The 27,643-nt window shown below is 39.4% G+C and overlaps 1 protein-coding gene across 8 annotated transcripts; it reads left to right on the plus strand.

The window, feature by feature from the left end:
- UPF3A (UPF3A regulator of nonsense mediated mRNA decay) lies at positions 1-26,203 on the plus strand. 8 transcript variants are annotated; one of them, XM_054183442.1, is made up of 10 exons: positions 1-255; positions 2,052-2,158; positions 10,271-10,377; positions 12,379-12,477; positions 12,573-12,683; positions 16,153-16,208; positions 16,300-16,458; positions 17,863-18,023; positions 21,486-21,780; positions 24,697-26,203. In XM_054183442.1, exons 1-10 carry the CDS (start codon positions 40-42, stop codon positions 24,868-24,870), a joined length of 1,485 nt encoding a protein of 494 aa, XP_054039417.1. In that variant the 5' UTR covers positions 1-39; the 3' UTR covers positions 24,871-26,203. The 8 variants fall into 8 exon arrangements, with proteins under 8 accessions (XP_054039417.1, XP_054039352.1, XP_054039362.1 ...); XM_054183377.1 differs by having other exon boundaries at positions 22-255; positions 21,486-21,724; XM_054183387.1 differs by having other exon boundaries at positions 22-255; positions 21,486-21,560.
- Positions 26,204-27,643: the final 1,440 nt, after the last annotated feature.

Raw genomic sequence — 27,643 nt, forward strand, 5'->3', positions numbered from 1 at the left:
GAGGTTTCCGGCCTGGCTGTGGGCAGCGGCGGCGGCTCCATGCGGTCGGAGCGGGAGGCCGGGCCGGGGCCGATGCGGGGCGGTGGCCGCGACAAGTGGTCCACGGACATCCCGCTGCGGCGGGAGTCGCCGCGCCGCGACCCGGACCCTCCGGCAAACCCGCCGCCGCCGCCTTCTCCACCCTCCCCGCTGCCGCCGCCGCTTCACCCGGCGCCGGTTAAACAGCGCGAGGAGAAAAAAACGGCCCTGAGCAAAGTGAGGGGGCGCGAGCGCAGCTGCGGGCGGGAAGGGGGGGGACGGGACGGGACGGGACACACGCGGTGGGGGGGCAGTCGTGGGGTGAGGGGGTGTCGGTAAGGAGCGGCTCTGGTGGGAGATGTCAGGGGATGGGTGAGGAGCATGGCGCAGGTAGGCCCGGTTCATAGAGTGGTTGGAGTTGGGAGGGACCTTAAACACCGTCTGGTACCAACCCCCCCTGCTCTGGGCAGGGACACCTCCCACTAGGCCACGTTCAACGGACCCGAGTCTCGTTTCAGGAGGCTGTGGTGTTTTAAATGGGTGTTTCTGCGTCTGCGGAATGAGGGTTTTTACTCGGTGAAGTGTCACAGAGGTTTAGGTATGGTTTCCCGGCCTTTATCATTGGCCAGTTTACCTGAGTGTGCGGATTGACTAGGTGACTGCCAGACCCCCAGCTAGCCGCTCTCTCACTCCGTCCCCAGCAGGACAGGGGGAGAAAATATGATGAAAAACTTACTGGTCGAGATAAAGACAGGGACATCACTTACAAATTACCATCACGGGCAAAACAGACGCAACTTGGAGAAAATTAATTTACTGTATTGCTAATTAAAAAAATTAGAACTGTGAGAAACAAAGATTAAAACTAAAACACCTTCCTGTTCTCCTTCCTTCCCTCCCAGGCTCACCCTCCCCTGCCCCCAAGCAGGGCATGGGGATAGGGAATGGGGGTTGCAGACAGGACATAACAGCTCCTCTCTGCTGCTCCTTCCTCATCACACTCCTCCCCTGCACAAGCGTGGGGTGCCTGCCATGGGGTACCGCCCTTCATGAACTGCTCCAGCGGGGTTTTCTCCCAAATACTGCAGCTGTTCATGAACTGCTACCGTGTGGGGTGTTCTCTGTGGGCTTCAGTCTTTCAGGATAAACCTGCTCCAGCATGGGCTCCTCTTCACAGGCTGCAGGTCCTGCCAGAAAACCTGTTCCAGCATGAGCTCTCCCTGGGCTGCAGCTTCCTTCAGGGCATCTTCACCTGCTGCGGCATGGGGCCCTCCATGGGCTGCAGTGTGGATATGTGCTTCAACGTGGTCCTCTGTGGGCTGCAGAGGGACAGCCTGCCTCACCATGGTCTCCTCCAGGGGAATCTCTGCTCCAGCACCTGGAGCACCTCCTCCCCGCCTTTTTTCACCTTGGTGTCTGCAGGGCTGTTTCTCACACTTTTCCCCCCTTAACCCTCTGTCTCACACACTGATGTTCAGCCTGTTCTGTGCTTTCTTGAATACCTTTTCCCCCAGGCACCACCATCTTGGCTGCAGGGCTCAGCTCCAGCAGGTGGGTTTGTTGGAGCCTGCTGGAAACTGGCTGTGTCTGTCATGGGGCAGAGGCTGCCCTGGAGCCCCTGCCACCAGCATCTGGGCACATAAACCGAAGACACTAAGATGCTATTGTAATAAAAGACTTAAAAGTTAGTTTAAATCATTTTAAGAAGAGATACTGTAAAAATTTTGTGTAGTGAGTATCTGTTTTTTTGGTTGTTTGTTAAAATCTTTTGTTATTGGATAAATTGCAATGGTCCTCAAGTTCATCAGAATATTTCAGTTACCCTACAGTTTTACAATGTTAGCAGAAGCTGAGATACAGAAATTGTTCCATTTGCCAGCAAGTCCAAGGAGGTAAATCACTAGGAGGCTAATGCTTCGGTTGAAGTTCTCAATTTGAGGAAGAGCTTTTAAAGTGGAGTAATATGATTTGTTTAGTCTCTTTCTACAGTATTTAGATCAAAGATAAACCTCCATTTTCTTTTATATATGCAGGTAGTTATTCGACGGCTTCCTCCTTGTCTAACTAAGGAGCAACTGGAGGAACAGCTACATCCTCTACCTGCGCATGATTATTTTGAGTTTTGCACTGCTGATCCCAGGTGAGGATGAGCAGTTTGTGTAGGTTTTCAGGTGCTTAAAACCTAATTACGGTATTTTGGTCATACCAAATCACGTATTTTTTCCATCAAGTTCTTTTTGTTAGTTTTGTTAGTTACTTAAAGTACTTGTGAAAAGCTGGATACATATGCAGAGGCAATGCATTCCTGCCCTTTTCTTTTACACCGGTGATTCTAAACCAGAAAATTTTTGTGTATGAATAAGACATAATTTTATTTGAAACCCTGATGTTTCTTTTAATTTGCATTAGTAAAATGCAACAGACTGTTCACGTGCTGTGAGAAAGAGTCAACCTAGGGCAAATATGACAGAAGTTTTTTCATGAGTGCCATTTGAGCTTAGTTTCTTTTTTTGCTTACATGTTTTTGTATTTATTTCATGCAGTTTTTCAAATAATCCAGTTTTATTATTTTTTGTCTCGTTCAAAACTAAAAAAAAGTCAGAACTGCTAGTATATTTATATAATTCACTTAGTATCACCAGTGGTAGAATACAGTTCCCTTTTGAACAAGAGAAGGAACTTAACCATTAACATAAACAAAATACCTTGTATGTTACATCTGCATGTCTTCTGAAAAACTGAAGTATAAGATCCATCTTGCCTGCCTTAGCTTGTCTTAGTGTGCAGTCAGTCATCCTCCACAGGCACCATATTCTTTCCATTGACTACAGAGGGATCCTGGATGTTTATTGCTGACCAGCTTTAAAGTTAGGGGTGACCCCACCTAGAGCAGGTAGCCTTTCCTTTGTAGGGAATTGTTGGTGGAAAATTATGCTTGGAAGGGTCTAGTTCCTGGGCTGATTTTATTTGAAAGAATACTGCCACTTCTTGCCACCGCTGTGTTATTAGATGGTTAACTTGGACTATGTAGGTTCTCTCTGAGACAGTTCCACAGTCAAAAGGAGCGTCTGTTTAGCGAAACTTTATGGCAATTGCCTGACCTAGACAGTTACACATATGTGCGGCAACTAAATAGTAGATGCTTCAGCTTTTTTGGTAGAACAACAAAGCATGTGAAGTTAGGAAAGAAAAGAGTTTAGTCTGATTGAAAGTCTTTGTCATTACTTAACGTTTTTCTTCTGAACCTCATCATCCATATTTGCAAATGGGTCTCTTTAAGGGTTCTGTCGCAGCTGTTCATTTGATAAGGGGAAAATATCAAAGGCAAACCAAAAATTCTCTGAAGAAGATTGTGTCTTTAGTATGTTTAGCTGCACAAATGACAGGTAACATTTAAAAAATTACAATTTTAATTTTCTAGAACAATTGTTGGCACAAGAATTTAGGGAGTAAGGCATCTTAGGAAAGAAAAGGCACTGACAACAGTTGTACGTTTAAAGTTTTCGTTTTTCTCTCTACTTCTATGTGATGAAATTTGGAGTCCTCAAAATGCTGTCCAGTTATTTAATTGCATCCATGTCAAGTTACTGCTGAAAGATACTGTGGTTTTTCTGTCATGCTGTGTTACTCATCACGTACTTCCATATAGCTAGGGACAGAACATAGGTGTATATAAAAAAGTTAGATCGCTTACATGATAGTAGTTCATTCTGGTAGAGGGATGAGGACATGCTTAAAACTCTTTAAAAGTTCATTTCCCTTGAAGAGTAGATCTTGGTGATAAAAAGTCTGAAGAAAATAAAGCTGTGTTTCTTACATTGTTTTGCTACTAGACTTCAAGATGCAGGAAGCAAAGAATATACATTTTTAAACTTTTTTTTTGAACAATCGTATCTCTGATATGTGTAACTTGGATTGTCAGTTTCCTTGAGTCCTGTAATAAAGTAATGGTCTGGGAGAAAACTGTTCTCTTCCTTCTGAGTTTTGGATTTGTGTTCTCTTCTGCCTTCACAAATTTAAACTCTCTAGGAAAAAGTGTTTTCTTGTAAGTTTGAATTTTTCAGCATGAACTGGTTTGTATTCACTTTTTTTTTTCTTGCTTCATCTTGCTTCTTCAAAATTATGCTTTTCTACAAAAGATGTGTTTTTTTAAAATGCATTTGTCTTTACAGGGTTTGTATGGCTACATCTTTTGTCTGCAAACTCTGAAGTTTGAATAAGCATTTAGCTGCAGTTCTGCAGAGTATTGGCTTGACTATTTGTTCTTTGACTGGCCCAATATCACCTTGCCCCCTTTGCCCACTTTGTTTAAATGCTTGAATGCTGACACATACCCATGTATATCTGTTTATGATTTAACTCTTTACATGTTCACACACTCTAGAATATACAGTAAACTTTCATAAATTATAAGTCGGAGACAAGATTAGTACAGTGAGTCTTGGTCTTCTCTTACCCAGCAGAGGTAAGGATATACTCTTCTGAGTATAAAGCATTGTGCTGCAGTAATCTGTCCTGTTACGGACAGCTCATAAAATTTCAGAAAACTCCCTGTGTCTTCATGCTGTTCCAGCTAATAGGAAGAGCTACAGTTGTCTCTGCAGTGCCTTCTGTCTTTCAGTGATAAGCTTTTTTCTAGATCCTGTACCATGTGCATAGTGGCAACCAATCCAGAGAATTCAGTGATAATAAAAACATGGGAAGATAAAAAGCAAATTTCATGTTACCTAACAAGAGAATGATTTGGAGAAGCTACTCAGCGAAGAGGATGTTGGAAGGAGAAAGCAGCATACAAATATTTTGATGCAGAAGCAGACAAATTTGCCTTAAGAGCTGTAACATCTCAGTTTAACCCCATCCTGTGTAACTCTAGATAACAGAAGTTTCTAAGAGCTCATTCAGATTTCTTTAGCCGTGGAGTACAGACTTTTTTTTTTTTATTAAACACAAGAATACAAGTTCTATATTACAAAGTCCCTAGGCTGCAAGTAGCTGAAATGATTACTAGGTGAAGTGTCAGTGTATATTTTCCCCTTTTTGATAAACTTTCTCTGAGCATCCTCTACTAGTTGCTGTTGGAGAGGGGACTAGAGAGGTCTAACTATAGCTGTTTCACATTTTTATTTCCAAGGTCATCTCACCCTAGAGGACAAAACAAGATATGCGTGACAACTAGTTTCTCTGTTTTTGCAGTCTAAAGGTTCTCTTTAAGTTTACAATGTCCTATTATAGGCAAACTATAAAACTTCTTAAAATTTCATTTGATTAAGGAATGTCATTAATGTGTAACACTTGTTCAGTTACATCCATTTCAGTAAAATAACTTCAGAAAGTGACTGTTGCATTGTGTTTTGTTCATTTTTTCAAATTCATGTGATTCACTGCATTACATTTATTCTCTCTTGGACACCAAAATACAAACAAAACACTGTTTCTGTGACTGATTCTATGGGTTTTAGGCATGTTTGTTGGATGGACACGCTGTCTATAGCTGATAAAAAAGACTCAGCCTTCCTCACAGTCTATCTTGTTCTCAGACTCCAAATACTTTTTTTCTCTTATATTCTTTTTTGTCGGTATGTAAATGTTTCTGAGTCTTCTAAAACTTTAGTTGAGTAAGTGAGCTCTGGCACCATGGGATTTGCGTCGTCCCTTGGGACTGGCACTGAATGCTGAGTGCTAGGACATGTCAGTAGTGTTGTGAGGTTATGAAAGTAAAGAGATCTGAACAGGAGCTTTGCTTATGTGAAAGCCAGTCAAATAGTTGATGCCATGCCATATATCACAGACTTCTTGAAAACAGTGCTCTTCCTTTTGCCTTCGTAACTGCTTCCCAACATTTTGCTCAGGATTATTGTAGGCAAATAGCATTAAGGGTTTAGAATGGCGGTATGTACCCAGGAACTGCAGCTCTGAAGGGGCAGCACCTTTAGAGCTTCAAGAGGACCACAACTAGTGTGTTCTGGATGGAATGAGTGACAGTCTGTTATCACAACTGCATAGTGATTCTGCTCCTTCGCTGGGCAAGTTGTGCTCCTTTGTATCTGTAAAAAGGAAAAGCTAAGTTAATTTAAAATTATGCCAGGTCATTCCACTGTGTGATGACCACAGAAGGTGAGAGATAAGAGGATGAAGGCCAGTGGATTGATATCTATGCTATCTACATGATAGCGTAGATGATGAGTTATCAGTTTGATCAGAAATTATTATGCAATTTATGAATGGATGGAGGAGTTTATTTAACACTACAGAATTTAGATGTAGAGATCTATGTATTTATATACACGTGAGTATATATGTTTGTATATATATACACCATGATTGATAAGTTGGTGTTTTTACTAAGATTTGATGGCTGTTATTATCATTTAAAGATGTTTATATTGTAGATAACTATTTAAAATTACTTTCCTGTTTACCAATCTTTTTACACAATTGTGTTAAAAGATACTTTGTAGAAGAAGTAATTGTGCTTGTTATTAAAATTACTATAAAAGTAAGGGCTTAAAGAGATGGTAGACTAAGTATTATAGAAATACACGTAACCTAAAAGATTGGATACCCTTGAATCCACAACAGAAAACAAAGAAATGGTGTGTTGTACGCTGAGGAAATGTGTACAGTCAGACTCATCTGGTTTATTTCCATAGAGATGCCAACATCATGTGCTGTGCATCTGTCCAAAACATGATACGGATGGAAAGCAGCATTATAGACAGCAAACATATGGCAAAATAGAACCAGCTGTCTGATTATAGAACTAACCAACCAACCTCAAAACTGAATTTCAAATCTTGAATGAAATCTATGCTGGTAGATACTTGAAAAAAGGAGGAGGCGCAGGAGTCCAGTGGCACTTCTGTAGGACTCAGCTGGAAGGCAAAATCCTGAAAAGCAAAACCTGTATTTTATCCAGTAACCGCTGAATTCAAAGTGCAGAAGTAGAGCAGGAGTGTTTCTTCCTGGGAGAGGGTATTAGCCACAGAGTGCCTGTGGCCCTGTGAAGCCCTGTGCATTCTTTGCTGCGCAGTCACCCTGGTGAGTTCTCAGTGGATAGCTGAAGAGGGGATGCAGGGTGGGGAGCAGCAGTTGGAAGTGAGGTGTCTGAAACCCAGAGTAAGAGGCTCTATTTTATATGCAGGCCAGTGCTAAGCATTTCTGATTTGCTGGGTTTAGTTAGCTTCCCATTTAGACAGTGAATTTCATACATTTTTTTTTGGAACACTGCACACTTTGCTAAGTAAGAAGCCTAAGACAGGGGTCTGAAACACTTAGAGATCTGGCCTTTATACACTAAGCATTCTGACAGCTAACTTGCATGCATATGAGAACCAGCTCTATTTGTAGAAGTGTCTCCATCAGAGAAGGAACGTGTAATTGTTAGGCACCGTTGTAGCCGTGTTTCTACAACCTTCTACCCTGGACAGACAATCCTATTTTATTGTGCTACTGTGCACATCAATATCCTACCGTGCGCAAGCATGCTTTTGTATTTTTGTGTGATGCTGTAATTTTGTGTGATGATCATTCTGCTGATGCGAATGAATTCTTGAAGATGTTAATAATGTGTAGCAACAATATTGGATCCTTATTTGCAAGGTAAATTCTAAATCTCTGTTTTCCAGACTCCCATTTATACCTTTCAGACTGTTTTTTCTTACTAATAAATGTTTTGTAACCATATCAAATTTTACTGTTTCAAAAGATACTCACTCTGATAAGCCTAAGCTGAAAATGTTAGAAAAATATTATGTTGTGTACCAGGAAAAGATTGCGTTGCCAAAGCAGATGAAACAGATGGCGTTGGTGTACAAGCTAAAGGAAACAAGGAAGGAATAAGTCTTTGTATTTTCAGTTCTGTTTCATGATGGTTGTGTGCCCAACCATAAGGTTCAAAGTTACTGCAGAAAAAAAAATAATACAACTAGATGATGAAGCTGTTTGTGGTGCACTGAGACAGAGAAGAAATGCCACAGTAAAATAGCAGCTGGGACACTTGTCTGAGTCCCAGTCTTTGATCTACGGAAAATTTTAGTATTATACAAAATCTGAAGATGGATAAAACACTGAAATAGTTGTTTAGGAACTGAAACTCAATTTCTCAATCTCAGATAATAATAACTGGGCTGGAAAATAATGCTTCCTCCAGTTTCCTGGCTTTGTCTTCTGAATCTTCAGCACTTCAAGTGTATAATCATATCAGTCTCTAATATCAGGCCTCATTTAATTCATCAGAGAACATGGAACATAAGAATAGTCCTGTTAACATGACAGAGAAAGAAGTTTACTTCTTCCTGGGAGCCATCAGTTATCAGAGACTTATTCACTTGTTCCAGCCACTAGGCTGCACAGAGCCATTTCTTCCAGCACAGCTATAGATTGCCACGATAAAATTTCTTCCTTTACATACACTTGTAGGCCTTTCTGAGATATTTTTAAACTGTATCTAATTATGAAAAGTGTTACTTTTTTTTTTCTTTTCTTTGAAAATGATGAGAAGGAAGCTGTCTTATTTTGTCTCCTTTGCATCTTGCTAGTACTCCACAGCCACCCTCGAGTGTGTTGCATGTACAGACTGGAGGTTTGCAAGTCTGCAGGGTTTGCAGAACCCTGTGACAAAACACAGGCCACGTGCCACCATGCTCATTTGGTCAAGCTGTTCTAGCGGTAGCTTGCAAGCGGTCTGTAGCTGCGTGGCATCTTTGTAGGCTGTGGCAGATGCTATCCACGCCTGTAGCATCTTTCAGCACTGCTTTCTGTCAGCAGCATAGCCCTAGCAGGCATTTTTGTGGTTGCCTGCTTACAGTTCACTGAATGCTATTCCCATCCTAGAATATCAAAGTATAGTAAGTATATATGGATGAAATAGCTCTTCCGTAGAATTAGAAGGTTTATCCTCTGCATGCTGTAGAAATGCTCCATAGCCAGTATTTGCAAAACATCTAAATGAAAAAAGCCCTCTAGTTTTTTTTAAACATTTCTCCTGGCTACAATATCAAACAGAAATGTGGGTTTACAAAATCATTGGTTAGTTATTGACAGCACTGCTCTTTAGGGTCACCTTCAAACACCCATATGGAATGGAATCCACATGGATGCACATTTGAAAAAGAAAAAATTACTTGATGTGTAGTAACTGTGTTGCTTTGAGCTGCCAGATGTGTGGATCCTGTGATCCAACCCATATTTTTGCTCTTTCTCACTCATTGTGAAATCTGATTCTGAAATAGCTATGGGATTGAAATACAGTTGCAACTATGTGTGTTTATTATCTCCTGCTGCTGCTGGTGAGTTTGAAGACAGGCCGTGTATGGTGATAGTATTATGAACATAGGCATTTTAAAGTTATGGGCTTGTGCTCAGATATGTTAAAAAACCTAGCATAACGCATATCCATCACTGAAGGCTCTTTCAGCCAAACTGGTTTATATCATAGTTGCAGGGGTTTAAAGCATGTACATGCCATGACTCTAACTTAGCTGATGGGTGGTAATTCATTAAATTACCTCAGTTTCATTGTGGTTGGTGGTGTGCCAATACTGAGGTTTTTATCAGGCCCATTAAAAGTTTACCCTTCAAGTGGGATCCACGCCAATAAATTCTTGAAGAATCAGAATTACTTTAGGTTAGTACCTGTTCTTTCTTTTGCTAGAAGTGCTTTGGATTTTCACAGTAATTGTTCATCACAACTGGACTTTGCATATTTATTGATACACATGTATGTCAGATGGAGTTTATTTATTTGTATGTAATTCAGTGGATTATCTTGACAATTATTAGGTTATTTAATCTTTCTTAAGGGTGGAAGTCTCTTTAAATACAGTGACAGCTTGGCAACTGCCCTTTCACTGAGAACTTTTACTTACCTTCTGTTTCAGCGACAGAAGACTTTCTTAGCATGCCCAAGTTCCCCAAAAGGACTGCTGTTACTCATATCTCTTAAATCATGAAATATTAGATATAAAGCTTTGATCCTGCACAATGGAAGCAAATGCTCTGCAATTTAGGGAGACAAAACAAACTAGAAATCTTTGTCTCAGATCAGAATAAATTTCCCAGTTGCATCCAGGAACTCGGTTGTTCAGTTATGTTTTGTCATGGATATTATTAGATATATATATGTAAACACTTTGATATGCATGTTTAAGGTAGCCATTTCTCAAGATGAGAAATGTGATCCTTCTAGTTTTACTCTTTTTCTAGTCCTGAACAGAACAGTAAATAACAGAAAACAAATTGTTTCTTCTTGCAGCCTTTATCCTCATCTCTACTCAAGAGCATACATTAACTTTAGAAATCCTGAGGACATCCTTCTTTTTAGAGATCGCTTTGATGGCTATGTCTTCATTGATAATAAAGGTTGGACTATTTGTAAGATATTAAGTGTGTATAGATACGTATACCATTTTAGAACATTAATTTACTTTTTGCTAATTATAACAGGTTTTTTAATGAATATACAGTTAATTACATAAAAGTATATTAAAATCTAGCACTTAAAAGATAATAAAGTGTAAAATGTATTTTTCCATGCAGTCTTGCTTGTCTGTGTGGTGTGCGTGCTTTATGTGCATTTTTGTACCCTAAGCAATCCCCTATAAAGATCCTGTTAAGATAATTAGCTTATGCAAGCTTCACAATTCATCGCAGCAGTAACTGAACACATTGCAAGCATGAATCATTACATTTTCAGTGTGTTTCTGTGAGATGAAGTTGTGCCACTTATTCCCATTTTGAAAAAGCAAGACAAAAACTTGACTTCATCATTTTGGTAGCCCACTTTGAGATATGTACAGCTTGACTCTTTAGAGCATTTGCAGACATCTTGCATTGAGTTCCAAGAAAAAGAGCGACAAAAATTGGTTTCCATCTTTAAAATGTTCAGTTTGCAAAAGTTTGCCCAACAGTAAGAAAAACTCTGTAATCGAGGTGTGGATAAACCCAGGTCTCCTATAGTAGCATGAAACTGCCTGAGCCAAGAAACGATGCTTTCCCTTTAGCAGTTCCTTGCCTCGTTCACTCATACCTTCTGTAAAAAGTTGCATGGGTTGTATAAAACAGACATAGATTTGTGGGGTTTCCTGTAGACATGGTCTGTTCTGTACACTCAATGTTGCAGAGATCCTGCAAAGAGTAGTCCTGTCCGCTCTTACTGGAGAGTTGGTCTCTAAAGGAGCTGTCTGTCAAACTAACAAATTCCTCTTCAGCATTTCCTACCTGAGGTATTTTGTAGGCTTCTAACTTAACCAGATTTGGATGGATTTTCCTAGAGGTAGAGAACAACACATGCCTCGCAGTGTGTGATTACGAGATTTCAAATTCTGTGTGGTTTAGATGAAAAACTAGAAAGAAACTGTTTTTATGATTCTGCCAAGACTTCACTTGGCCTAAATTATGCACGTTCTTCAGTGTTACGCTGGACTGAAGGCAGAATATTCTATATGTTGCAAAACTGAGCTTGGACACAGCTGGCCAGTTTGACAGGATTGCTTGTGCAAACAGAGCACAAGTTTTGATGAAAGGTGCCCTCTTGTGAGGTTTTGTGGCAGCATTGCCTTTATGAGGCTAAAATTAAAGCAAGGATTACTAAGTTCAATAAGGTTAACAAATGTTCTAGTACATGTAAGCCAAGTTTTCAGTGGACTTGAGCAAAGTGTAATGTTGAACCTGCTGCAAGTGGAAACCAGGCGAAATTCCAAAGCTACACACAGTTCTGAGTCTAGTCCAAAGAAGAATCCAGTATTTAAGGCAGAATTCAAAACAAAGAATCCATGCCAGTAAACACAGGCAAGAATTTGTGTAGTCCGTCATGAACAGAAAAAAAGAAGTTTCACATAATTCTGCATGCCGAGTTTTACAGTTTTGGTTCTGAAAGAAGATGGCGTGTTTTATTTTTGCATATTACCCAGCATTGTATTTTTTAAGCATTTTTGGCAACAAAACTTTACAGAAGCAACTCAATTGTTTCAGATTCATTGCCCAATAGTACTTATCACTTGTCAGGCTGAGATTTTGTGTAAATTTTTCTAATCAATGAATATCTGTGAAGAATTAAAAGGGAATTATAAATGATAATGCAAGAATTCTTTTGTGCAACAGTAGTCATCTTCATTTTGACAGTCTTTGTTAGCATGTCTAAAAAATACTGTATGTATATAATTAAAGTATAAATGTATTTTGTTCTGAATCTAAAGTGCTGCTACATATTTTTCATTAGAAGTTTAGGGTGGAATTGTAGAAACATTCACGTTTGATTTCAAGTAAGACTGCCCAACACAAGTTTCAAGAGTTTTGAAAATCTGACTTGAATATAGGGAATGTTTCTGCCCCTCCAGAAATTAAGCACTGATCTTTTTTAAGGTTTGGAGTATCCTGCAGTGGTTGAATTTGCTCCATTCCAGAAGATTTCAAAAAAGAAGCTGAAGAAGAAAGATGCCAAAGCCGGTAGCATTGAAGATGGTAAACATATTTACTTGGTGTCACATTAGAAAATAGATTCCATTTCTGTCCTGCATTGCAAAGTATTAACATAATTCAAAATTTTTTCTTCACAGATCCAGAATATAGAAAATTTTTAGAAAGTTATTGTGCTGATGAAGAGAAAATCTGTGCCAATCCTGAGATTCTTTTGGGAGAGATTGAGGCCAAAACAAGGGAACTCATTGGTCTGTTTTCTTGATTTTTCTTATTATTGAGAATATTAAATATTCTTATATCTTTTGGATATTACCTGCAAGAGCTGGCCTGTTCAGACTAATGGATTGAGATTACTGCAGTTAAATTTTTGTTATACAGCCAAGTAGTGGCAGGAAACACCCCGCCTACTCCTTTAAGTCTATGCATGGAGTCACTTCACTTCACTGGAAGTTTTGCCTGCACAGTGGCTTTAGAAATGGGTCCTTAATACTTCTGAATATTTACAGATGTATTAAAAGGTGGAAGATGTATTTTTAAAAGATAAAATAGCTGGATACTTAACAGTTGATCCCTGGTATTAGCGGCTTTTGTTGAGAAACATGGAATGATTTCTCTTTGTTCTCACAGTCAAGATTCTGAAAAAGCTTTGAAAGTAAGGCAACACCTTGTTTTCTGTATGCATGTAGTGTGACTTGGGGGAATCTTAGTAAGATCAGCGCTGAAGTCTTCAATGCCAGCATGCAGCTTTCAGGATGACATGGAGTATTAACGTGGTGAATCTCCAAGTGACAACAGGCAGAACACTTACTTGTTCCCTAGGTGTGAGTAGGAATCGAGTAGGAAAAAATAAATAAATCAACTTTTGCTATTATTTCTTTACAGCCTAAAAGTAGCCACATCTTTTGATTAGAATCATAGAATAGAATCATAGAATCATTTAGGCTGGAAAAGACCCTTAAGATCACATTGAGTCCAGCCGTAAACCTAACACTGCCGAGTCAGCCTCTAAATCATTTCCCTAAGTGCCATGTCTACCCATCTTTTAAACACCTACAGGGATGGTGCCTCAACCACTTTCCTGGGCAGCCTGTTCCAGGGCTTGACAACCCTTTTGGTGAAGTTGTTTTTCCTAATATCCAATCTAAACCTTCCCTGGCGTAATTTGAGGCCATTTCCTCTTGTCACTTGTTACTGCTCTGTGTGACAAGTATTTCTGTAGTGGCATTAATTATTCTTCATATGCATAAATTAATAGTTGACTGAAGAGATTTGGAACTTAAATAATTTAGAAGAAATGGAAATATTAGAAGCATGGACATTTAGATAATTCTGTTACCAATAAAACTTTTTTGTTGCTTTGCTAGATAGGGAGGTTCCCCAAGAATTTTTATTTACCCCAAATCTTCCCTACTATTTGACGGCAGAGCAAAAGCAGTCAAAATTTTCTAAGAAGTTTACAATTTACAAAAAGTTTACAATTTCAAGAAAGCTTTATTAACTTAAAAATATTCTATCAATGAAAATGTTTAGTCTTGAGAGCTGCTGATTTCTGAGTAACAATAATGGCTGAAGGCAGCTTTACGTTAGGAGTTTTAATGTTTTGCTTATGTTAAATCATGGGAAACTGAATAAGTTGCTTTATTTCAGAACTGTGGCCATTGCTATCAACATAAAAACAAAGATTACTTCAGTGGATAGCATGTTTATAGCAAAATTATGTACAGGTTTAGTTGCATCTCCGGTTTCAAAGGTGTTACTCCTGATGAAGTCAATGAAAGACACACACAAGACTTTGTTGGCAGAATTGGCCCTCACATTCTCAGCATTTCTCCAGGTAGTGTTACCGCAAGCCAACATGTTTTATGCATCACATCACATGCATTAGCTCATCAGTTTCAGTGTGACAGAGAGATATAAAACAGATTTTCTCTGTAACAAGATGAAGGTAAGCTCATTCTTCTGTCTTGTTTGTGGAGAGCAAGACAAAATTTAAAAGTTACTGCTGACACAGGCCTTCGTTTTGTGATTTATTTTCTTCTAAAATTTCTTAGACATTTTTTAGAAAAAACTGATAGATTTTCATTTACAGTAAGGCCCATAAATAAGATGGGTAAGATTCAGGTTTGATAAACATTCTTTTTTGCTCTCCTCTTCTGACAGTATTCATCACGCTGCCTCTCTCCCTTGAACTTCAAGTTACAATTTCTGATGAAACCTGTTGCATCAAATGACTCGGGTCAAGTTCGAGACTCTGAGTGCAGCTTATCCTTTCCCCAGACCCTCCAGTTACAATTTGTGATCGCTTTCAGCATGTAAAAGTGCCCAGAGGCGGACACAGCTCAGACAGAGCAATTTATGGGAGCAGGGGAGAGAGGCAGAGCTGAGAGACTGGTAGGAAGGGTGCTGGGGACCTAAAATTTGTCCAAAATTACAGGCAGGTGGGAGAGAGAGGTAGGGGGTAGCATGGGGAATCTGGAGATAGAGAGAGGAAGATCTCAAATCAACAATCTTTTTTGGTTGTTGCTTTTGACCAGTGGTATTTGCCAAAAATAAATACCGAATCCTATCAAGCCTTCCATTCATAACTGCATAACAAGGTTTTATCATTAAGGAATGGGTTGTCCCCAGGATATTCACACTTTCAAGACAAAAACATTCAAATGTTTTTGGGATATGAACTGTGTCTTGATTTTGGCTATGCCATCTCAAATTTGATGAAAACTTTATTTCTTCTTTTTTTGATTTTTCTTCCAAATCCTGTCGTCCATTCCAATAGCAAAATTTTCTTCTGGTTTGAGGAAGAATCCTATACATAACTGTAGAGCAATTTCTAGTAGTAAACATTTTCTGTAACTCGATCCTGGGATCTCTAAGACTGACAAAGTTTGTTGTAACTCCTCAGAGCTGTAAGTACATGAATTCAAGTCTGAATTCAGTACTGACAGTCATGAATGCTATCTGTACATGATACAGAACTTGATGTTCTCCAAGTTTTTGTAGAATTTGGGGATGGTTCAGGCAGGTGACTTAGGCTAGATTTCAGAGTGTGGAGACAGCTCTGTAACATAAGAATGACTGTGTGATCCAGTAAAGGAGGCATTTTATTTGTTATTTGAGAAGATACAGTTTTATTGAATCTGCTGATACTTTGCTGTGTAACCTGGGACAAACGACTTACCTCTTATTCATCCTGTTTTCCCATGAGAGGTGAATGCTAAATGGTAGTTAAATGGAAATGTTGTATGAGAATGAAAATGTTTCCTTCATGGTGTACTTTGAAAGCTGGGATTAAAAAGTGCTATGTGAGATAACTAATGTGGGCCGTATATGAACAGCAATATAGCTAGGTTTTGATGTACAAAATGAAAATGTAGGAATAGATTCTGAACACATTTCTTTCCTTTTTGGTGAAATAACCATTTGATGAGCAAGAGAAAAAAGCCATTCTCTTGAACTGAAAAGATACGCTTTTTAATTAAACATTAAGTAATCATGCAACAAATCTCTGTTGCTTCTAACCCTGAAGGCAAAAAAGGAACAAAGTGTTTCTAAAGCAGAATGATGGGATTGCCTTCAAAAATATATAAAACAAATAGGTTTATTAATTATTTGGCTCCCTTGCAGATAAAACTAGAAAAGAGGAGTTAGTATTAAAGTGAAGAAATGAGTACATATTTTAGGACCTGAACACTATATCACAAATTTTTTGTGTTTTAGCTAGAAGAACAACACCCCTTTTGGAATATATTAAAAATAGAAAATTAGAAAAGCAGGTACGTTCAGACTTTTGCCTGAAGTTCAACATTTATGTTTCACGTGGTTTTCCGTTGGACAATTTACAATTAATCATTTTGAACTCTTCAGAGAATACGAGAAGAGAAAAGGGAAGAACGAAGGCGAAGAGAATTGGAGAAGAAACGTCTACGGGAGGAAGAGAAAAGGAAGCGCAGAGAAGAAGAAAGACGTAAAAGAAAAGAATTGGAGAAGCAAAAGAAGATTTCTGAAAAAGAAATAAGGATCAAGGTACCTTAATGAAAAAACCCTTTTTTTCTGTTGCATTTATCCGTAAGTTCCTTTGGTATCTCACTTACACTGTTTAAAGTCTTGCTAACTTCAGGCTGTGGTGCCTTATAACAATCTGAATAGAGGTGCTTTTTAAGACTTCACTTAGGTGAGTATATTTTGTGCTATGTCAGGGCATCTAAAACCTTATTTGTATAAGGTGGCATAGATAATAACTATTCAACTGAACTGAATTTTGTAGTATTGGAAAGGTTTTATAGGCTCTTTTAAAGAGGAAAACTGATAAAAGAGTCTGTAGCTTAATGCAAGGGCACACAGGCTCACTCCAGATCTTGTGGTGGGGAGAAGTCACAGAACTGTGCACTTCTTTCCTCTTCCTTTTCTTCCTGAAAAATAGTTGCCTTCACCTAGGTGTAAAACAGTAAGTTCTGAAGCCGAATTACAGATTTTTAATATTTAGGAATAAAGAAAAACATACTTCAGAAGAAAAGGGAGTTAATCTTTATTTCCCAAACCTGGTTGTCCAAAAGACCCCAGTATTTGTGACGTATCTGTGGCAATATGACCTTGAAAGCTAGTTCTGTCTCCTAAAGAAAAGGAAAATATGACCTGAGAGAAACATTATAGAAAGTTTTAAATATAGGAGAATAACCTGTGCTCATTTCAGAAAAAACGGTGGAATGAAAAGACTGATGAGATGTTCTGCTTTTTCTTGAAGTGTTAGAGAAATAGTTTGAGACCATTGGTCCTTCTGTAAAAATTATTCCTGCAATGCTAGACACTGCTCAAGCCCTGTGTGGGTAATTTGTTGTGAAAGGAACACTCGTCTTGGAATTCTTAATCTCCAAGGTGAAAATGCAATGTGATCTTTTCTGATAACTTCATAATTTTTTCCTCAGTCCAGTTTTCTGTCAGGGTGTATTTATACTAAGCACCTACTTCTCTATGCCAGTCTATCCCAAGTAGTTCATGTGTAACACATTTTATATATGATATTTCATGGAGTGAAGTATTAATCTTGCTCCTTTTTACTTAGAGGTTCTGCTTTTTATTTTATTGGCAATAACATTGAGCTCTGTTACATGATTCCTAAAAAATCATAGACCGTAATAATATCTTTATATATGAAACTTAAGAGAGAAGAGTAGGTAAGTCCTTTCTCCAGTGTTCTCAGCATATTGAAAAGTGTGCAGTTGAATGCTTGCTATTGACTGTCACTCCTTAGCAAAAGAAAATGCCCTCTTTAAGTAACTTGCAAAATTTTATACTTTGTAAAATATATTCCTAGCATTTAAATATCTTCAATCTTAGTAGGTTTTTTATATGTTTAATACATTGTTAAAATGTCTATTACAACAGACAGGACAATAATTTTACATCATAATATAAACAAATATTTCTTAGCTTCTTAAGAAGCCTGAAAAAGGAGATGAGCTGGCCAGTGAAAAGCACAAAGAAAAAGGTGAAGAACTTGACATTGAAGAAAACAAATGGGATAAATCACCTGGATCTGGAAGTATGAAATCCAAATCACTGGAGGGTTCACTAAAAGAACTTAAGGAAAAGTAAGTAATATTTATCTTTTAGGCTCCGAATTAGATCCTAAATGTTTTAATTTGAAGGCTTAAGCATAATATAACTGGTGCATTGGCTGGGTGTTTTGTCAGCAAGGAACTGATGTCATTCTGTGTGTGAACAAATATCTCACTGTCCTTTTTGTAAAAGGCATTTAGTAACAACTTACTGACCCGATGGCAGTATTAGTGGATGCAATTTGTTATTTGTGAAATGTTTTGAAATCCCATGCTGGAAGGATTCTGCATGAAAATTCATTCAGAGTTTCATTGTTATTTCACCTGCTCCCCATCAGGAGCTCAGGTAAGGCCCTCCTTCCATTGATGATGTCAAAGACTGAATCGTCTCAGATGCCATACTCTTCCATCACACTTTCTTCATTTTTGCTGCAATAAACAGATAAATGTGTCTGATAAATGGGACAATGGCAGAATAGTTAAGGTGTGAATGACAGCCTTATGACAGGTGCAGAAGGCTGTCTCTCTCTCCCACTGCCTTTTGTGTTGTATATGTAATAGTAGGAACAAGAGGTATAGCCTAGTTCTATAACTCCAGTAGCCTGGAAACGTCTTACAGATGTCTTCAGCAGGTGGTTCTCTTTCTTGTCCTTTGGCACGTGTGTCCCATCACAAGCAGGATTCACCCATAAGATATGTAAGAGGCATAACTAAGAATAACATGCTGCTGAGGTAGACAATAGTTTATTCTTCATTAGACTTTTTCAGCCAAGCTCTCAAAAGTACTTTGCAAAAGGGAAGAGCTGAATCTGAGGTATCATGTATATGTGCAACTTGTACATAAGGACAATCTTGAGCATTTAAATCATTTACCTAAGGTATTATATGCACAGTATTAGAGGAAGTTAGAGATTGTGCTCTAGGAGATTTGGAGGCTACCTGGCTATTCTGAGTAGTTTAAATTTTACCTTTGTCCACTTAGGTTCTTGATTTTTATGAAAAGTATGCAGGAGCTGCAAATGTTCTCCTAGTAGGAGGCAAATACAATAATAAAGAATAGAAATTTTGAACACTGGAAAATAAACCCACTGAATTTGCTAATTGAAGAAGTCGCTCGCCAATAATATCCTACATGCATTATTCATCTTTTTTTTTCTTTCTGACTAAGGACTTCAGACATGGCTCAGTGTTTCAATATGTTGAGTATGTCCTGAAAGATGCTGGCAAATTCCATGTCATGTTCTCTAATGGAAATTGAAAATATTCAGCAACTCTTTCATTGATGTTCTTCAACAAAGGAAACAGAACAGGGTCAACAGAAACATTTTCAGGGGCAAGTCAGTTGTTTATCAATAAGGCTTTTTATGTATTAAGCTTTTGGTGGTGCCGTATAACATTTTTACTATTGATCCTGTAAGCTTAATAAGGCATTAATGTAGATTTTCCAGGTGTAAAACAGAATCCTTTTGGCTGCACAGGTACAGTAATAGTTAACTTGTCTTTCCAAGTGCTCATTTCATCATGAGTATTAGTGGGTGCCATTAGGTAGCAAGCTATAAGCTATTTCAGCTGAATCAAGAATTAAAGTTGTAACTACTTTGTCGCCATCTCAGAAATCAGTAATAAACCGTAACTTTCAACTCTACATGCAGGAGACTGAATTGCCTGTTTGAAACCATGCTTAAAGGCTGAGTAGCAATAGTTTTCTACCATAAATTAAAACATCAGTAGGTGCATGAGTGTACCTGATCACATGCAGATTTGAAACGATACCAAACAGAAGTATGCTTCCATTCCCTTTACTTCCATTTATTTCTGCTTTCTGTTTCTCTGTCTGTGTAACTTTCTCATCTGCCCATAGTTTGTAATTGCTTACCCCGCCATTTCCACTCGTGCCTGCCTGTTTGCTGTGACTGTGTTTTAGAAAGCTACCTTAGCTGCGCTTGAACTGGAGTTTGTATCCCTGTCACCTGCCTACTTCCAGGCACATCCATTCCTTCCTCATCCACAGTAACAGGCAGGGCAAGAGACAGGTACCAGGCAATGCTGCAGCAACAAGTTGAGATGTCTTTCTGGCTTTTTGGAAGGTCATGCTCTGAGCCGTGCTACAACTTGGAGTTAGTGTCTAGAATAGCATGTTAAACATGAAACAAAACAACTTATAGCCACATACCCCTTGAGAGCTAACATAGTATTTTATATATATGTATCTATGCTACAGGTACAGTGTCTCTGTAATTGTGATTGATTCAGGTGTCTGTGACAGCTGGGACATTGCTTCCACTTGGCGAATATGTTATGCTGACACAAGCACAGTCTTGCGAAATGCTGAATAATTTACCTGTAATGCGGGTTTTGTTGCTGACCTCCAGCTCTTCCCGAGATGGGGACCATGTCTTGGCAGCCCCACCAATACACAAGTTCATGGCAGAGACTTAACAATTTTCACAATTCCGTTATTAAAAAAAAAAGTGATATCAAAAGATACACTTTTATTGATATTAAACCATTCTAAATGAGAAGCATATCACTGTTTGATCACTATACCATTAGAAAATCTCCATACTAAATTGGGAGCAGATTCCTAAAATGGGAACAGACTGTCAAAAGTAACTTTCCTGTTTCAATTTTAAGTATTTATACATATGTAATATATAAAAAGAAACTGCCTGTATTTGCTCCTTTTAAAGTTCAATCTGTTCTGTAATCTTTCTTCATTATTTGCAGTTTGGCTGTATGAGAGAAGCACCCGCTTGCTGAACAGGAACAGTGAAGTGAATAAGAGAGCTGAAAATTGTATCACACAGGCAGCAAAATGTTGCAAACTAATAGTCTTTATAATATAAACCCATTGCAGTGTAGCAGAAATTAAGTATTATGTTGTGGTAAGGTAATGGACTTTCACTTAAAATACGCAAAGGTAGGCTACATTACTTGGAGATATAATAAACAAAAGCCTGCAACATGTTTATTTTCACAGATGTCTTCTGTGAGTTGCAATATCAATGAATAATTTTTGTTAGAGTCATGAAACTTTACAAATTGATACATGATACCAGCACAATTCCTTCAGGCCCTGAATGTTCCCATTCAAAGGAATACTCATATACGTGAGTCACCTCAAGAACAGGCCACAAGAGCTAATCGTGCAGCATGTGTTTATGTGAAGAGTATTGGGGAACTATTTATGGGATTGCAAAGAGGGATAAAAGTCGAAGAATGGGCCTTCTACAATAGTTACACAAAAATCTGATTTTGCTTGCAAAGCTTTGTCTGCTGTTCTGAACCGAATGCGTAGCCAAGGGTCAGACATACGTGGATGAGAGATTCAGCAAGATTGCACATAGCCCCTTTTTAATGAGAAAGAAAACAGCCTTGCCATACAACTGATCTAAATACCGTTGAATTCAAAGGAAGGCTTTGCATTCTGTCCTTCAGCAGCTTTTTATTACTGTTAATTGCTTGGATTTTCTTTCTTTTTATACATACTCTTAGGTCACAAAATGATAGTGACAAAGAGCAAAGAGATTTGGAGAGAAGATTTCGAGAAAAAGAACCTGAAAGACAAAGGTATCGATTGGATGATGGCAGAAAGCATAGAGCTCACTATGAGTTTGACAAGTTTGTGAGAAGGAATGAAGAAGAGCTGAAATGGGGGAAAGGATACAACCCAGACAGAGGAAAGAAAGGGAACTACAACTACAGCTTCACTGTGGAGGCAGTAGACAAACTGGGTAAAGAGGACAAGTGTGATGACATGGCATCCAAAAAGGAGCGCATAAGAAATAAGGTTCTTTTATTCATTTAGGATAATCTTTCATTAGTTAAATATGCTTCAAGATCACAGGCTTTACTTTTGCAAACTCAGCACAAAGATGCTTTTACAAAAAAAGCAATTCTTTATTTCATTTTCAGTAAAAGTCAGACTTCTTTCTGTTGTTACCAAAGGACAACAGCAGTTAAAATAAGTTAAGGTTACAGGTCTCTGCTTGTTGATATTTACAATATATAGAAGACTTTCTGTCTTCCTTTCAACCCTAGCATTTTTAGAACGCTATTCTTGGAAGCCTTGTATTTTATGAGTGTCTTAAAAAGTGTTATACTTCTGATCTGTCATGAAATTTAAAAACTGTGGCATGCTAGTCTTTAAAAAATGTACATCTGTTACCCAGTTCATAAAGTAATTATGTTATGGATTGTCCAGGCATTGCTCGGTATGTAGAGAAATAACTAATTCAGAGACCACTGTATTCAGAGAGTGTGAATGTGCAAATTCTTCAGTATTGTATACCTGCCAGTACGAAAAGGCTGTCATTTAGTCAGGACAAATTATCCTCACGGTCGTTTTCAGGGAAAGAGCAGGTGCAAAACCAGTGCAAGCGGGGCCTGTAGCAGGGTGTATCGCAGAGCTGTCCCTTATTGTCTGCCAGAGACATGGGCGTCATTTTTCTCAGGCTGTCTGATTTCATGGATGTGCCAGGGTCTTTTCAGGAGGTGGCTCTCCTTGTCACCCTCATTCTCTGTCCCTTCTGATCCTAGATTTTCCACAAAAGATGAACAAAACACTGTTTTGGGTAGAAATTTATTCTGCATGTGAAACTCTTCTTTCAAACCGGTGACGTGAGCTAAGGCTCACAAGGAGTAAACCGGTCATGTGTGGAGTGAGTCTGTATGGAGTGTGCGTAGAGCAAGTCCAGGTGGACTCGCTGTGCCTGTCACGTAAGTCACCTTGTGCAAACACAGATGGACTGCTGTGCCCCGCTTTTTGTTTATGAAAGGTCATCTGGGCGGTATGGCTGAGATTTATCTGCATATACACATTAGCCACTTGCCACATACACCCACAGCTTAAGCTGTAGAACAGTCAGAAAAATGGCAAGTTGAAACAGGGAGATGGGGAAAACTTTCCTCATGCTTGCCATGCTGCTCTTGAAATCTGGCAAAGTAATCTGCAACTTTGGAAGTGGACGGTGGGTCCTGGGGGCCTTTTGTCAAGCCTTAAGAAGCCGTCTCCCTTTTATTTCTTCCCATCGCACTTCCAGTAGCTTCCTGAGTTTCTGGATTAGTCCACGCTTCAAGTGCTAGATTTGTTCCCTAAACAAAATAAGCAATACCAGTAAAGTTTTTTGCAGTGTTGTGACTTGTTTTCCTTAGAGTATTTATCACATAGATAAGAGTTAGGGGCTGAGTTTTCCAGCTTACCTATAGAATTAACAATGCCAACACAAGTTTTTGGGCAGAGATCAAGCTTCTTTCTGAAGTTTGTAAGAATTAAATAGAAAATGGTAAATTTCCAGTGTAAGTAACAGTTGTGCTAGCTTTCATACGAACTGCAAGGTACAGAGTCTGGGATATGAAAAATCATTTGGACCCTTTATCATACACTTCCCAATGGGCACTGCTTGTCAGAGGATCTACTTTTATGCAGCTGTTTGTGATGCAAAGATGCATGTTAAGCATTTCATACCATCGTACAAAGCACTAACTAGAATGATCTAGATGCATGGCCCAGTGGTGAATCTTGATATCTGGTCTAAAGAGATGGAGAAAAAAGTGGAGCATAAAAAAAGAAAGGTGAAGGAAAAAGAAAGAAAAAGGGGAAATGCATATTGGGAATGAGAAAAGAGAATAAAAGAATGACTTCAAATTAATATAGTTTGACGTGGGACAATTTCAGTGCTCTGCCACTGTCTTAAAATAGGCTGTTTAATTTCATTTGCTGAACTTAAGTCAAAAAGCTTTGGTCAAAAAGCTCGGGTTTTGGTGAATGGGTTGCTTCATAACGTTAAAAACTGGTATTTGTGAGAGTAAAATACTCTTACTAGGAAAAGACTTGTGAAGCAGAGTTTCTGAACAGTATGTTCTATTATTGAGATTTCAAGATTAAAAAGTGCTCTCAAGAGCTACGGAACATCACCATTTGCAAGTTGGAGGTGTCTTTTCCTTGTGAACTGGCTCCTTCTTCCATTTTCCAGCGATCAAATCAGCGTGTGTATGATTGGGTCGCTCACAAAGCCTGCGCATGCTCAGATTGTATTGACCTTGTTTATTATGAGTAGGTGAATTCTCCTGCTCTCAGACTCAGTGTGGAAGGCGTGATGAGACGGAGCAGTAACTGTGCAATCTTGTTTGGATATGTATAACTCAAATGTGTATTCCATGTTCAAATTGTGGTAATGATTGATGATTTGAAGAGCACTGCACACTATCAATTGGTAAAGTTCAGCTGAGGACCATTTTCTAGCTGTTACCTGCTAAACAGTTCTCTGGTTTGTCTTATTTTTTATGCTTATAATTAATATGCGTCAATTCATCTGCAGAGTTGCAAGTGCGCAGGCTATTGTTCTTCGCAGTTGATGTTAGTGAAGGGAGCAGCATTTTCCAGAGTTTTACTTGTAATACTGTGTTTGATAATTGTCTGCAGTATTTCTCCTTGTTTATGTCAAATGTATCATAGGATCTTTAATTTTTACAGCTTTCTTCATTTATTCAAAATGCCTGGCTCCCAAGAATAGCGTTACAAACAAGACAGATATTAAGTACTCAGTCAATTTTCATTACACTCCATTTTTTTCCTGGGTCTTACGAAATGTCAAGTGATTTAACACAAAATCAACTTTCTTTACAAACATCCATTGCTTTAAAATCCCACATATGTGTCCCAGACAGGTTTCTCTCAGCCTTAACCGCGTCTCCTTCCTTTTAGGATCGCCCGGCCATGCAGTTATACCAGCCAGGAGCTCGCATTCGAACACATACGGGGTCTACAAGTAAAACCTACGACTGCGGTGGCAAATCCTTTGAAGATGCTCTTGATAAAAAGTATGAGGCAGATAACTCAGCTGGAGGTGGTTCTGAGAAGAGCGAAGAAGCAGAATAAAACAAACTGGGGGAAAGACTTGTGAAAAGGGATGAATTTAAGATTCAGTGTCATCACAAAAAATCCACAGGGCTGCTTCTGAACTCCACAGGCGATTGCACCACCAAAATTGTAATAGCTGTGCCTCTTAACTTTCTGTAAAATAAATGGAAGAGGGACTGGAGACATATAAAGTATCTTACAGCAAAGGAAAATTGTTGCTTTTTTACAAAAAGCAGAGCAAACTCTATTTGCCTAATTAAAAGCAGTTCAATATTTTATTAGATTTACCTTGAAATGGAAAACCTCTAATAGTTTTAAAGGAGCGTTTATATAAGAATTTTCAGAAGCTATTTCACCTTTTCAAGTCTAAAGACCTGAAACATACATCTGCATCAGTTTGAAACCGGAGGCACTTTCAATGTGTTTGGTGCATGACACGAGGATCGTGGGACCCCTTCCTGCAAACGGCAGTGGCGGGGGCTGCTGCCGGGTGGGAAACTGCAGTCAGGCTGGGTGGGTCCAGCCCTGGGAGGAAGCTCTGGAGCCAGGAGCGTTTGCAGGATGAGGCCCACAGTTCGCACAGTTGTGAGAAATGTCCATGGGTACCTGTACCTCATTGTGTTTACATTGGTTTTCAGTCACCTATAGTGTCAGATAAGTGTTAGTAAAGCTACAAGTACGTTGTTCGAGAGTTTGTCATTTTCTGAGCCACTTTTGCCTTTTTAGTTGTAATAGATTCTTGTGCTTAAAGCAGAAAAAAGCTAACGCGAACCTCAGCACTTAAACAGTATCTCTGGTTTTAATAAATTAGCTGGTTTTTATGTTTTTGACACTGACTTTAAAAAAAAAAAGGTTGTACAGTGATGACTTTTTATAAGCTAACGTTTCATATGAGTTGCAGTTGCAGGATTTGGAAGATGTATGATACATGAACGTTCTGCAGTTCTATTTGTTATTAAAAAATAAAAACAAATGAATGTCAATTGCAAACTACCATTTTGTAAGGTCTAGGCCAAATTCTGCCCTCTGATGCAGGCACATATATATATATGTATAAAAAATGTGTGTATATATATATATAGCTTCCATTGGTTTCAATGATAGCCGCGTGTTTACAGAAGGGCAGAACACGTTCATTTATCTTTCATGGCTGAAAATTTCTCAGTTGTCTGAACCTGAGACCTGCCTTGTCATTGAAGTTAAATAGTAAGATATTAATTTATTTTTACATCCTCTTTGAACGTTTTATTATTAAGCATAACATCTAATTGTTCTAGACTGAAAAATTATTTATTGTATTTTCCAGATATTAAGCATTAAAAAGAATAAAAGCAAAAAGATTTTGACTATGGTTTTGAGACGTGATCTTCTGGAACTTTTTCATCTGCTACTCTAGAGAAATTAAGTAAGATGCTACGCTACTTGGTATTCGTCAGAAGTAGATAGCAATACAGCTGGGAAGAATTTTAATACCAAGCTACGTAAGTGAGCTGCCCACTACGATTACTTCAAGCTTAAGTAAAACTGCTGTTTGTTAGAGAATCATTCGGTTTTAGCTCCATCTAAAGTTTATCTTGTTTGCCAAGTTTATCCTGACTGCAGAGGATTTTGTCTTGGCATCCTGGCTGAGTCCGGTGGCATTAGCCTGGGGCAGGCCTTCCCCTCAGTGAAAGAGCGGACCCGGCTTGGTCCAGGGAGAAGGAGACTTGCTGGGAAGGTTCTCCTGCAGGAGAGCCGGATGGAGCTGAGATCTTCACCAGTTGAAGGTCCGCCCAAAAGCAAGTGTTTCCCACCTGTTTGGATGCCCAGGGGAGGCTGGCAGAGGGGTCTCACCTGTGGGAGGGACCCGCAGACCCAGAAAAGCAGCAATTTCACACGTGCTCACAAATTCAAGCTTTATCCCTTGTGGGCAACGGTGGCTTTCGGGCCATTCCCACACCTTCGCCGAAGTGCCTACGTTACGAGTAGGCACCTCTTGATAGCATTATAGGTAATTAGCTAAGCACGGTTTATTTAGCAGTAATTTTCCATTTGGGGCTTCTTACTTCCCGTCTCTTTTAGTTACCAGAGATTGGATGTCAAACCTCGACTCAGTAAAAGCCGTGAGGGTTTAAACACCCATGTCCATGAGGTCATTCTGCCGTGCACTCGCTGACGGGGATTCCTGCAGCCCTCCCATTTGCTCACTTATTTTTGCTCCCTTGTGAGTGCAGGGAGGGCACACAGCCTGGCCTTTGCCTTCTACATTCACATGGAAGGAATAGTCAGGACATTTGGATTGGGAGGTGGAGAGTGCACTGATCAGAGCCCGCACTGTGATCGCATCCCAAGGAGCCCCCGCTGCCTGGCAGCTTGGCTGTGCTGCTCGAGGAACTCTTGGGACAACCTGTTATTCAGCAGGTACCAGCATCTGTTCCTTCCACATCTGAGGGGGCCAGCAGAAGGTACCGGCCTCCACCAGCAGGATCCGAATATTTCTGTAGCCTCGCAACACCTGCCACAACAGGCTCAGGAGGGACGGGAGCAGCAAGGCAGCTCCGGGAGCACCGTGAGCACTGGGAGCACCAGGAGCTTCAGGAGCACTAGGAGCCCTGGGCATGAGGGAGTGCTGCCCGCAGGCTCTCTGCTAGGAATGTGACCCTGAGGAGATGAGAAATGCATGCTGCCAGCAGAGACAACGCCACTGCTGAGCTTCCCCTCTCTGTGCCGCTGGCCATCTCGGGCAGGGCCAGCAGGACGGCTCAGTGCCTGTGGGAGCAGGGATTGGGTTTGGGATGGGGGCTTGTACAGC

The sequence above is a fragment of the Rissa tridactyla genome, chromosome 1 (assembly GCF_028500815.1).
Source record: "Rissa tridactyla isolate bRisTri1 chromosome 1, bRisTri1.patW.cur.20221130, whole genome shotgun sequence".
NCBI lineage: Eukaryota > Metazoa > Chordata > Aves > Charadriiformes > Laridae > Rissa > Rissa tridactyla.

Excerpts from the sequence above, each read along its gene's own strand:
- UPF3A (XM_054183442.1), top strand. The coding sequence starts at position 40 with ATGCGGTCGGAGCGGGAGGCCGGGCCGGGGCCGATGCGGGGCGGTGGC. Across the intron at positions 10,378-12,378 it reads TGTCTTCATTGATAATAAAG|GTTTGGAGTATCCTGCAGTG; the intron begins GTTGGACTATTT and ends ATCTTTTTTAAG. Across the intron at positions 16,209-16,299 it reads ATAGAAAATTAGAAAAGCAG|AGAATACGAGAAGAGAAAAG; the intron begins GTACGTTCAGAC and ends TGAACTCTTCAG.